This window comes from Pleurodeles waltl, chromosome 7 (genome assembly GCF_031143425.1).
Source record: "Pleurodeles waltl isolate 20211129_DDA chromosome 7, aPleWal1.hap1.20221129, whole genome shotgun sequence".
In the NCBI taxonomy this organism is placed as follows: domain Eukaryota; kingdom Metazoa; phylum Chordata; class Amphibia; order Caudata; family Salamandridae; genus Pleurodeles; species Pleurodeles waltl.
Window position 1 is genome coordinate 477,087,780 of NC_090446.1, and position 13,669 is coordinate 477,101,448.

A 13,669-nucleotide genomic window follows, 5' to 3' on the forward strand; every position below is an offset into this window, starting at 1 on the left:
AGAGGGACAGACAGTCCTCAATTATCATTCTATTTAAGGAGAGGGCCTCGTTGACCCAGATCCTACACCATAACAGCAGTGGGGGTGTCTTTAAAATGTCCTCAAGATGGATAAGGCCTAGCTCCCTATGGCTGATAAGAGAGGGCCAGCAGGTGACATATAAGCCAGACCAACACATTTTGCACGACAGCTGCCTGACATGTGGACAAGTTAGCTTTTGCCCAATTTAGTGGCACAGGAAAATACTGCGTTGATACTCCTTGCTAACAGATTATTTCTAATTTCTATCTTTGACTGCAGGACCCCCTACAATTAAAAGTTACCCCGTGGCAATTAAAATTGATCACATATTAAACAAGGGTAGCCTGGAGCTTGAAAACAGGTCTCTGGCCCACCCGATAACTACTTGTCATTACAAACGTTTGGTGGTGTTGATCTTTATAGCAAGCCCCTCCATAAAGGATGGAATAGCATCCAAAAGGTGCTGCAATACTACAGGTGTACGACTCATGATGTCAGGGTCGTCATTGTACAATAGGGCTGGTATTGGGTGCCTTCCAAACTGGGGCATGTCCCCACCTTGAAGTGGACTACCTCTCTAAATTATTAAAGTAGGGGGAGAATACAACGGAGCAAGCACACACCTTGCCTGACGCACCCTGAACTTTTCAAAATACCCCCTCCCCCAACCCGAACTTTACTGCAGCACCTGAGACACAGTAGATTTCCGTAATGGTATTTTACTGGTCTGTCAATGGCCACGTCTTCCATAAAGCCCCATAGTTTTGACTGGGGTGCCGGGGGCGGGGGCGGGGATTTCAACGTTCAGCCGCAGGGAGGTCAGCCAGTGGTTCAACTGGGAATGCAGGCAAGCAAGAGTTCAACTTCCTTTGGCGATTCATTCCACAGATATAGTTTGTATTAGAACGCTCAGAAGATCTTATAAGCAGGCGCAGTCTAAGGCAAAGTGGGACTCAGAAGAGTTGAGATAGCGGTTAATGAAGGAAGTTTGTGACTGCAAGGATTTTAAAGAATTTTGGTCCCTAGTTGCAAGTGGAGGACGTATGATGGCTTTCTCTTCTGAAAATCATATGTCGGCATCTGATTCGTTTTACTACTTTAATTTTCTATACTGTGATGATAGCAAGTCTAGTGTTAAGCCTGTTCCTCCTGTATCCACTCAGTCAGAAAATAATAGCATATTTGACTTGGATGATATACAGGTTTTTATTGATTCAATTGTGCGATCTAAGGCCCCGGGTCCCGATGGCAGTCCTGGGGATATTCTTCTACATGAGAGGGGAAATTGGGCACAGTACATACTGTTACTATCCAATGCCATTGCAAGGGGTGCCCGATTCATGGAAGGCAGCAAAGGTTGTACCTTTGTTTAAGAAAGACGATAGGACCTTACCTAACAATTATAGGCCTATCAGCTTTATAGACTCCATTAAATAAATATTCTTCCGTGCTCTCCTGTACAAGATCCAGGATTGGATTAATGATAATGGCATCTTATCGCCTCACCAAGCTGCTTTAGACAAAAGCCAAGTAGAATTGATCAGGTATTCTGCTTCCTCCTCTTGTTTTGGATGATAGTTGTAACTGACAAGGGAAGTCTTTATGTTGCTTTTATTGATTTAAAGTCAGCTTTCGACCTAGTCTCCAGAGCTAAGCTTTGGCGATCGTTGTGTAAAATGCGGATGCCAAATGAGATTTTATCCTTAATTATTCGCCTCCAAGAAGCTAACTTTGCCAGAGTACGTTGGGGATGTAAGGCCAGCTTACTTATCCAATCAATGTAAATAGGGGAGTTCGCAAAGGTACGCATTGGCACCAACTTTTTTATAACTTTATTTGAACAACGTTGTCAATTCCTTTCTTCCCAGCCTGCTGATGCCCCATAGGCTTGGCAAGGATAAAATAGTGACTCTCTTATTTACAGATGACACCTTTATAGTGTTGAATCCCCCTGGGGGGGGGATGGGGGGGGGGGGGTCTCTCCAGCTAGCTATTAATAAATCAGTTTGAGGAATTTTGTGTACACCAAAGACTAAATGCATGGCGACTAATCCTCCTAGATCCTATAAGGGGGGGCGGGCACCTTGAGTGGGGTAATGCTCAAGAGGGTCGATACCTTTGAATATTTGGGCATCAAGCTGTCAGACAGAATGTCTTGGAAACTGCTGCATATGAACAAGATGTCATTAAGCATAGGCAACTGGTGGGGGGGCTTCTGAAAGAACATAATTTATCATTTAGCAAACCAGTAGCCGCCGATTTACAGATGTATGACTTGAAAGCTGTAAGCTCAGCCCTCTATGGGGCTGAACTGTGGGGATTTGACCAGCTTGATAACCTAATCAGTATTGAGCACTAACTTCTGAGGAAGCTTGTTCTTCTGCCCCAAAGCTCTCCGCTTCATTCCCTCAAGTTGGATATGCGTTGGAAATCAACTGCCAGCAAGGCCAAGTTACAACCTCTGCTATTTTGGAGGAGAATCATGTCCACTCCTGAATTGTCGTCTTATGCAAATGCGTTCAGGGAAGTTTTTTTACTTTAGACAAGTCTAATAACCTTTCATGGATAACTAATGTGAAGAGTTTATTGTCTGAAATTGGCCTACGAGAAACTTGGGATTACACCGTACCAGAATCTCTGCCCTCAAAAGATTCTGTGAAATTGCTCTATTGGGAATGGGCAGCGTTGACAGACTATTTTTCCCTCCAATATTCAACTCGCAAAAAAGTCTTTGTATTGCAAATCTGTCAGGTTATTGGAACCTTATTTAGATACTATTACAGTACCGAATCACAGAAAGATTTATATCCAGTTTAGGCTTGTTCTCTTTCTCTCAATTCATTTACAAGTAGCTGGCAAAATAGGTTGATGTCTACCTTGGCATTCTCTAGTTGTAAAGCTGAGAATAAATCAGTAGCCCATGTATTTTTTGTTTGTTCAATCTAAGTGCATCCTCATGCTATATGGTTGAAACCAATTTGCAGACGGATGAGCACCTGTGATAGTGCATCGACTGACAATACTAAGGACAGATCCCAGCCCTTTTTTTGCATGTGCAGTTGCTAAATGTTTAGGGCATATGTGGAAGATTAGGAGGACATTCTTGAAGCTCAGCTCATTTTATAAGGTAATTCTTAGCTGATAACTGTGCACATTTTAAATAAATTGTGTATTTTTAGGTTTTCGTTAAGTGTACTGTAGGTGTAAATATTCTTTTTGTTTCTTATTATGTCTATGTTAAGGGGCTTTTGGGATACCATTTGAAGTTACCAGAGTCCTTTTTAATTGATAGTTGAAATTTTTAGTGGTATCATGCATGTTTTGAATCATTTAGTGTTGTGTGGAAAAACGTTTATGGCATTGAATGTTGAAACAAAGTTATATTTGTTATGACCACGTAGTGATGGTGACGTCTCTCCCTCTTTGGGCTGGATTTTCCTCGAACTCAATAAACTACGTATGAAGTGTTGATGTGTCTGGTGTTTGCAGCTGTCCCAAGCAGTTTCAAAATTGTGCTCCTGTTAAAAATTGTCATGTTTGCCCCGGGAGACACATTGCAAGATGAACTTGAGATGGTTTGTTGGAAAATTAAGAGTGCATGCCACCTTCAGCTCTGCCCATTCTAGTATCTCGGTGCTGTGCCTTGAGCAGCTGCTTCAAAAAGACAAACAATAATAACAATCTCCCCTGATTCCAAGTATTGTAGAAAGTGCAGAGTTTCTGTGCAATGATGCAGGGAGTGCCTATTTAAGAAAGGTTTTAAAACCATGGACCTGTATGCGGAGTATAAAGCACAGAAAAACATTACATGTAAAATGCTCTGAGGTGACTTTTGATCACATCATGGTGTTAATAGCCTGAGTGCTCTGCAAAGCTGTTGAAGTCCATAAGGAAGGGAGACAATAAGTGGTAGTGACGCTGGACCTTTTGATGGGCTTTTACAAGGATATTCTGTGCAAAGATGATGAGACTCAGAACCGGAGTCAGGGATGACAGGCTGTTCAGGTAATGCCGCTGGGTCAGTTACAAGATCCAGAGGTAAGCAGGGGCAAGAAGGTATGGAGTGGTCACTCCACATAACAGGCATGATAGGTCTGGCGGTAGGAATGGCAGTGTTTGCAGGATGTATGTTGCTGGTATGAGACTTCTCAGTCAATAATTCAGGTGCATGTGGTGGAGGTGCTGGTACAGCTGGTGCATGCTGGTAAGTTCAGGCTTGAGTCTTCCCGCCAGCAGCACTGTCCTCTTTGTGATCTGACTTTGGCACTGGATTGCAATTAAACACTTGGTAGGTTTTAATTTTGAAGTCACTAGAGGACTGTTTGCCTGGAAGCGGATAGGTGACTGAGTAGCGAGATGGGGCATTGTTGCCAGGGGCAGCTATTGGGGCAGAGGGTGTGCAGAGGAGCAGAGAGTGGCTGGTGATTTGCTTATGTCTTGCTTTTTGTATGAGGCTTAGCCACATCTATTAGCTGGGGAGCAGGCACTGCCCTCTCATTGACTGAACCAATGTTACTATCTCTTAGATTAAGAGAAACAGCTCAGAGGGCACATTCGTTGGTGATTATAGCTCCTGGCAATATGGTTTCCAGCACTGTGGATGCAGATCCTATGGGTGCCTTAGCAGGGTCAGAGATAGAGGAGGATAAACCTGCATGCAGTGAATATTCAGAGGTGCCCTTGGAGAATGCAGGGGTCTTGCTAGAATCCAGGTTGTCCTGTTGCTTCAAGATTGTACTTTTCTGTTGGGCAGTTGATGAAATCCAATCGAGAACAGAGTCCAACTTTTGAGGTATCCTGGCAAAGTCGTTCACAGCCCTGGTGCAAGGGCAAGAGTGTTATACGGCGGCTGGGTCCAAATGGACCCTTATAATCAGATTATTCAGGGCTGACAATTTGGCATCTGTTCTAACAATATGGTCTGCTAAGGCACTTAGGATATCAATTTGCATGTCAGGCTTGTCAGAGTGATAAAACAAAGATGCTGAGACTGCCTCCAAATTGTTAAACACAGCATGCCAGAGATTGGGACTAGAATAATGCTGGCGTGTCCCATCGGTCTGGCTACTGAGTGATTTATGTTGTGGGTTACATTCTTCCTGTAGTGACATCAAGTCAGAGTGGTTTGATTAGTCAAAGTTGTGGGTTCCAAAGGCCTCTTCTACAGAAGTGTGTGTAGATGCTCCCGTAGCCAGACTAGTGGCCCAAACCTTTGAAGTTAACAGGTTTAACTTAATAGGACTTAGGCGGCATAGGGAATCAAATGGCATGTGAAGTTGCTTGTTTTTATTATTCAGATCAGTTAAATGGATGCATGGGCTTAGTGGTAATAGGCTGGTCACATGACAGACTGGATGCATTATCTAAGGGATTGCTCTTATTGACCCATATTTAATGTGTTCACTATGTTAGCATCTGTCCCAGAGGAGATTGAGTGATACAAAAAATGTCTACAAGAATGATATATCCCCCCTCACGGTTATCTGCAGTGTGAACCTAAGCTGAGATAGTCAGCGTTGTAAGACACGTACCCAGAGTGCCCTGGATGGCATGGGTGCTTCCTTGTACATAGCTTAAGAATGTGAGAGAGCCATCAGCAGCAGGAAGCAGGCCGTGAGGAATTTCTGTCCCCGCAGCTGGAGATGGATTTTTTTGGGATCAGGTACTCCATGATCCTAGGGTGCTTAGGTAGTGAAGGGTGTGAGAGCAATTTAGAAGAGTGAGATGGGCCAAGTGGTGATGATACTTGCAATGTCGTAGTATTGTTTATCGCACCCTCCGCAGTGAAGCAGACATCTCTCTAGCCACACTGGTTAGCGGCTTTATTCTTGCCCCACTTCTTGTTAGTAGAGAGATGGCCTGTCCTCAGGTTTTCCCACAGAGCATTTTTACTGAGCTGGTTGCGCAAGGTCAGGGAAACTGGGACTTGGAGCAGGTATCTGCAGACTATTACAGTTCGGCTGGATGGGTCAGTTTACCTACAGGAAGTAATGGTCCTGGTTCCTATTCCGGTACCTCCCCCCCCATACAGTATCACATGGCCAACAGGGCGAGGCAGGAGGGCACACGCACGCTGCACAGGGGCATTCAAGATTGCTGAGAGATAGAGCACTCTCCAGGAGGTGCCTTGGTGTGACCAGTAAAGTTCATGAGATGTATAGAGATACCTAGGTCAGTCTTCCAAAGCAGGAGTTTTGTTTGTTGATAAATTATGTATCTGGGAAAATGTACCCTTTTCAGCCTCTACTGCCTTTCATTTGTTTGGGGCTTGTGTGACTCGTAGTCAACTTGTAGTGAAATAGCTGATGAGATAGCAATATGGGCTGTGTAGCAGAGTGGCAGGATGTCCTAGTGGCAGAGTAGCAGGAACAGGCGGGTGGGAGCTCACCTGGGTCACACGTCGCAGCCAAACATAGCTGGGCCGCTTCTGAGAGCGTTGGGCTCAACCAAGAGCAGCAGGACTTAGGCCAACTGCACTTCACTACTTATGTTCCCCGATGACAGAACTCCTTCCTTGGAACTTACAGCTGAAAAAGAGTCTGAATCTCCGATATTTAGACCCTCAGGCACTGCCACACACTGCCTCTTACACTTGAGCTGTCGGTGGGTGAGGTAGCAGTGCTCAGTATTGCCGCATCAATAGCTACTCAAAGGTAAAATTTGCTCAGGCTGCTTATGCAGAGCTTGCTAAAGACTGGGGACTAGTGAGGGATGGATGGGGCAGGCAAAACGGATAATGGCACACTTGACAAATGGCGGAAGGCAAGAGGCTTACTAAGTCAGTAAGCAGCTTTCCTCTCACGGCCTCTGCCTCTCAGAGCCTCACACAGCCTTGTACAGCCTCTTGCACTCAGCAGCTCTGCAACGCTATTGCAGCATTTTTATTTTTATTTTTTATCTGAGGGATCCGCAAAGTACGGGCCCCTTAGAATTGCAGCAGCTTCTGTGACAGCTACCTGACAGCTACCTGAGGACCGAAAAAAAATAAAAAATAGGGAGAAACAGCAGGTCTGCTACTGCTGACTGAATTCAACCAGGAGCATATTGGCAGTGATGATTGGCTAGATGAGATGAGGATAGATTGTTTTAGATATTTTAAGTGAGAGGGAGTCATCTTGTCTTAAACAGCGTGGCACGTTAGCCAGGTGAGACATGGCAACTGGATAGGGGACCTCAAGATACAGTTGCGTATATTGGTGTTAAAGAACCCCTGCCTTCTTTAGAAAGTCTCTAAGGGATATGTGGTATAGGTTGAAAAGGATGGCGGCTGGGACAAAACCCTGGGAGACCCTAGTGTCAAGGTAATCAATTATGAAAAGTTGTAGTCCATTTTTCTTGTTGATCATTTCTGTGATCTATTCGTTAGGTACGATTCAAACCATATGAGGACCTCTCAATTGATGTCCTTCAATTTTTTAATTCTTTAATGGCCATACAACTGTTAGCAGGACTTCTTAGATTTGTAGGACGTGTTCCATATGAGTGGGAGATCTGGATACATTTCCAGTGATATTTAAATTGATTTCACTTTTGTTTTTAAAAACTGTCAAAAATCTTCTAATTTAGCTGTTGGAACAACACATTTGACTGAAATTGGAAGGGGAAGGGGACAAGTTAGCTGCTTTGACCAGTATGAAAAGTTGGTTGGGGCAGTTATTCACTGAACTGCTGAGCGATCAAAAGTGTGGTGTCTTTGCACTGAAGAGGTTTCTATTGTAGAGTGATCTTGCAGTTCTGAGGAAAGCAAGATTAGTACTGACTGTCTCCATTTCTTTTCCAACTGCCTCCTATCCTATAGAAACTTACTGAGATGGCAAAGGTGTTTTCTGTTTGCTTTTAATGGGTACTGAAAATAGCAGGAGGTAGGGTGGCTGGTGACAGTCAAGATTATTTGATGGAAGTAGATTCTGTAGAGAGTAATTCTCTCTTAAATATAATTAAGTCAAGAATGGAGCCTTTGCTGTGGTTAGGTCTGAAGCTGTGTAGGGTTAGGTAATTTTCAGTGAGAAATGTGGAGTGGAGCTTGGTGGTTGCATCATTTGTGTTGCCCCAGTGAAGCGTAAAATCTCCAAGAAAAACAACAACATCACTACAGATAAACTGGCTTGTCATGGGTTCCAAGTATTCCTCAACTGTAGCATTATCTCATGAAGGGTTGGCAGATAAAATTCCCATATTAGGCTGAATGCTAACAGTCAGAAAATGAAATGAAGAAAAATAGTTATTAGGATTCTCTTTGCACTGAAGGGAGTTATTAAGGTAACTGTAACAGCTCCACCAGTCCTCCCTTCACGATCGCTTCTAGTGATAAAATAAGTTGGAGGGAGCAGAAGGTCCGCTATATTGTGGGAAGTGTCACTGAACCATGCCTTATTGGGAATGAGAAGACATTAGTGGAAAACAGAGTCTACTATTTTCAGCTTGTGCTTCACTGCTGATTTACAGTTGTGACGCAGGCAGTGCATGGCTGACTCAGTGGTTATGGTGTACGGAGTATCCAGAGGTTTGATTGGAATAATATTCATGTAAGCCAGATTTTGGTAAATAGGTCTGACATTTGGTGCTCTGTGACGAGATGGGTGGTATTATGTTCAGTGTGAGGTTGGCCTTGGAGGTTGGGCAGGCAGAGGCTGAAGAGGAAAGAGGGGGTTGAAAGCAATAATCCGCAGGCAGGTTGGCACATGTTTTCTAATGAAAGATAGGGAAAGAGCCTATCTGGGTGCAGTTAATGGCTGCTCCTTGGTCTTGTGCATGAGTTATGCTAATCATTAATTGGGGGTAAACAATTTTATAAGGGAAGTACATGCTGCCCATTGATGAGCTAGTGAATAGGCCAAGTGGGATAGCCTTGACTTGACTAAATCAATTTTGTGTTCAAGGGCATTTAGATTGGTGGAGTTGAAACAATGTTGAAATTCAGTTTGCACCTTTGTCAGGGTCTGGGTGCCAGCTGTAGAGGATAGGAGGTAGGACTTGGGACTAGACAGGAAATAACAGCTCATTGTGAAGGTCTGTCTCAATATTTATATAGTTGAGCTGATAAACCAGGTCTGCGTTTAGATCTTGGTTCCTTGACTCTCCCACTGGGATTAGAGAAGTAGACGTGTCCGCACCAAAATCAGCTTGTAAAGGCTGGAGTTGGGGAGGAAGAAATAGGCTGAGTCTTATCAGGGTTAACTGCTGAAATATCCGAGGGCTATCTGGGATACATAAGGAGGAGAGGGAGTGCATGTGGTCTTCATCAGGGGTAAGTGTGGAAGAGAGAGAGAGTGTGGGAGGAAGTATGTGAAGAGCTGATCAGTGACAGGAAATGGGGGCTTATGAGTGAGTCAGTGTGGTGAAAATCAGGGATCCAAGTCAGAGAGAGGGAGTGTGGAGAGAAATGTGTCTGTCAGTCATGCTGGAGTCAAATACTGTGGTGTTACTCTTGGATAAGGGAGCGGTGAGACTAAGTCAGAAAGAGGAATTTGCTGTAAGGACTAAGGTAAGAGGTGCGCAGGAAGTTCAATGGTAGAGGGGTTAATAAAGGGGTTTGGGGATGAGAACACTCCACGAGTGACTTCAGGAGTGTTGAAGAATTCTCTATGTATGATATCAATGGGGAGAGTGATCTGCGGTACGTGGTGTAGTGAAATGTGTGTTTTGACCACTGACTGTGTTGCACCACTTTGCAACTGGATTAGCTGTCTAGTGTTCACCAGTTGCAGGCTACATTTTGTATTCAGTTTAGCTGCCTATTGACTTTATCATATCATTAGACACTGCCATGTTAAAGCTGCTCGTACTTTTCCACATTGTAAACTGTGCTTGTTTTCAAGCTCTTTCTAACCGAAGAGCTAGGACATATTTTCACCGAAGAGCTAGTACATAATATGGAGGAGTTAGTCAGCATGAGAAAGATGTACTAGACTGATTTTTATGGTACAGCAGGAAACAGCTTAGGCTTGGGAAAGATACCTTGGGAAACTGCCCAGTTCCAACCTGTTTCTTTCAACCCTGACCTAAACTAGCCAGCATGTTTGAATTGCAAAATGAGGTTTTTTTTTTCCAGAAAGCTATTTTTGTTTTTTTAAGATATAAGAAGACCCAGTGTGACAGTGAGAGGGTGAGTGACCTCAGTCAGGATTTTAGACGCCGAATGCCTGATATCTGTCCCGTGAGGGTAGAGATCTCTTTCTCGCAGTCGAATGGGGTCATCGTCTTGCTGGCATGAGAAAGATGAAGAACGTGGCAGGCCCTACAGAGATGCATTTTTACTTCATTATTTGCTTTGCATTATAATATAAATACATATATTGGCTATGTATATTGCAGTGGAGAATCATTTTGGTATATTTTCCTTTCATCGCTGTGACTATGTTTAAACGTGTGCTTTCAACATGCTAATCTCCTTTTAGGAACCTCGTGGTGAGATAATAAATGTCTTCTTTAGACTAAGAGGTGCATTCCAAAGATTTTTGTCAGCTCGGTCATTAGTGAAAGCAAAATACGTGGGTAAGCTGCATTCGGCCATATGAAGAATGGCGAGTGCCCCAGGTAAGACCATCAGGTATTGAGAGTCATCAAGAATGGACCATTACTTAGGGCTAAGGGGATGTTCTGGATAGTTGGCCAGTAAGTGAGTTGGTGAGTAGAAGAAGAGTGTCTGAGGTGAGGGAGATAAAAAGGGGTTAATTTATCTTTTGAGCTTGGCGACAAACTACAAATGAATACTTGTCACCATTGTTATATTTTATAAAAAGGCCAAATGAAAACATTTGAAACCCAAACCTCAAAGTTATAATACACTACTATGTCACAAAGTCTGACTCACCTTCAACACTGGGAGGTATTACGTACAGTAGCCAAAAATGTGTTTTTTGTCAAAACGTGATTCGGTAGATCATTATATATTCTGTTCTGATGAGGTATTGCATCTGACTACCACAACAAACCCTTTAAAGCAATGGTAACTTGCCTTATTTTAAATATGTAATATAATATCCACTAATATACTGAAAAAATGAAATAACAGTTACAAATAATAACTCTTATCGATGACTAAAGCTGTGTTCTCCAACCTTGTCCATAAAAAGAGCTACATATATTCAAAGAAAATCATCCAAGCTACTAATACTATTAGTGTTGTAATAGTGACCATATCAGACAAGATTACATTAATGCCACCTTTTGCAAGATTATCAGCAGTGATCACCTGAGCGCATCAGACAGGGTTCCCAACAGTAAGGTGAAAAAGGCTTTGTCAATTTGGAATGTCTTTATGTAGATAATAGATAAGAGCGATTGCTGCACTTCCCATCCCTGGCACCAAGGCAGTAATATCAGTAATAACTCTACCCAATGCTACATGGTTAATCACTGAAATAGCAGCTTTAAATATATTTAGGAAATTCGACCATTTCCCTCAAGCATCAAATAGGAGTTCTCAATATACACACATTTTCACCTTGAATACACTTTTTTTCAATGTTGGTGTACATAAATTATTTGAGCTAAGCAAACGCCTATTTCGTAGTCTGGGCTGCACATAAGAGAGCTACTGTAGCTAACAAGCTACTCATTGGAGAACAAGAACAAACAAACACCAGGTATCCCAGACGTGGGTCCCGGGTTCCCAATGCCACTGGATTCAAGCTAGCCTGGCTGATGAAGGGTGATACACTGAGACCGGACCCAGGATGCTTGTTTCCGGTCCAGGGAGGACCTGGCCTGGCAGTTCGGGTGTACTGCTCCTATGGGGGAACAGGGTCAAGACTGATTTGCATATGGCTGGGTCCAAACTAGAGTGGAGTGCAGAGCAAAAGGGTTGATGGATTAATCCCAGACCTGTGACTGGGGGTGAATGTTTGATTGGTTCCGCATTCCGTCCATCATTTGTTTTTGTTTACATATTGGAGAAGCCTGTTCTAAGGGATGACTGACTGAACTGGCTCCACTGAGAATGGAATCTGCAACTTGCAGGTCACATTTCTGCCACAGGCCTATTTTTTGGAAGAAATAGCATACTAAGGAAGGTGTATGTGGTATGCTGAGACCAGTCAGATATCTGCAGCTACTAGACTTACCCATTAAGCTATTTTATAGAACAAGTAAGCTGCAGGTTACACAGATAACAGTAATGGGCGGATTCATCCATGACACCTAGCTAAAGGGCATGGGAAAATCCCCATGAGGCCCCACTTAAGGTAATGCAGCACACATGGAACTTCCATCTTAAGGCTGGAGGACAATCTTCAAATATCCAGTTTAGGATTAAATTATGTCCATGGGAGGTTTAGTTCATAGTGAGGGCCATAAATGGGAGGTGAATATTAAGGCTAACAAACAAATTTGGGAGGCAGCATTTTGGCTGGGGGATTACTTGTAAAGGTCAGCATCATTCGGGAAATGTACCCTAAAGAAAAGGCTTAGAATGAGCAATGCAACAATGAGGCTCAATTTTAACGCTGGATTTGCTTTTGAGATAAATCCTGAGGCAAGTGATATATTGGTGATGCTCAGCTTCGGGGAAGTGACATACTAGTTAATTTTGGCTGCAGGTGCGGAGCACACTTTTTAAGGAGCAGTTCAGTCAAGAGATACTTAGGTCTATTTTCATGTGAAGAAGTATTTGTGACGGCCAAATACAAGTAGTGCACACACCAGTGAACCCCCACTCCAGACTTAAGTGAGGAACAAAGCCTGCAAAGCTCAACTTGAGAAAGAGAGTGCTTGCAAGTTTGAGCTTATAGCAGAGTAGAGGCTTAGTTGCAGGCATACCCCTGAAACTCCTGTGAGAACCAGATTCAGTCCATGGGTATACATGCGAGGCACAACTTTCAAAGGGGGACTTACCGGTGAGGCCCAGCTTATGTCCACGGATCTGGGTTTCGAGGCGGACCCTGTTGTGGATCAAAACTTCCCTGTTGCCCCAAGTAGGCAGGAACGTGAGGCTGGCGAGCAAGGAGACAGTGACCCAGCTCTGGGGATGGCCTGCGTTGTCAGTCTCATTCAACACAGGCGAGGCGATGGGCCACAGGTCTGGAGACCAGTCTTCTGTGTTATTGGTTGGAAGGCAGAAGAGGTTATCACTGAGAGATTGCAGGAATGTGTTCCAGTCCTGGGGAAGAAAGAGGGCTATCAGGATGCCATTCTATTTAACAATACCTCTCTCAATTTTCTTTTGCCACCTGTCCCTCTCGACATTTGCCTATAAAGCAGCCTGAGACTACTGGCAATTCTGTACCTAGGAGATAATGAAGTGCCCATTCCCTCCCCCAGTCTACTGAGCAATTCATCTTGGTCCATTGCCCACTATGCTACTGTTATTCTTCCATGACTCCTGAAACTATTTGCCAAATTCTACTAAAGTATTGAGCACTTCACCCATTCTAATGACCACTACATTGCCCTGACAGTGCTATTGTCTCTACCTCTAGACCTGCTGCCCAGAACCCACCCCCAACCGGACTTAAAGCCCATAAGGTTCGACTCCATTTTATGCAGGCCCTGGAAATCACCATGTTTTTTGATTGTTGAAGAATCATTGCCATGTCTGCCACTTGTCCGCACAGAGTGCCTGACCTTATCTGTCTAAGAACTGTGAAAGTGTCAAGTAATCTGACTAACAACATAGATATAACACGTCATGCAACATTAGTCTGGTACA

General features: G+C 43.6%; 1 protein-coding gene across 1 annotated transcript in view; it reads right to left on the reverse strand.

Moving 5' to 3' along the window:
• Positions 1 to 13,669, reverse strand: part of TMEM219 (transmembrane protein 219) — a 211,048-nt gene that overhangs the window by 115,492 nt on the left and 81,887 nt on the right. The window contains exon 3 of the mRNA XM_069201642.1: positions 12,856 to 13,120. Coding sequence (XP_069057743.1) covers positions 12,856 to 13,120 — 265 coding nt within the window. The remainder of the gene's footprint in view (positions 1 to 12,855; positions 13,121 to 13,669) is intronic.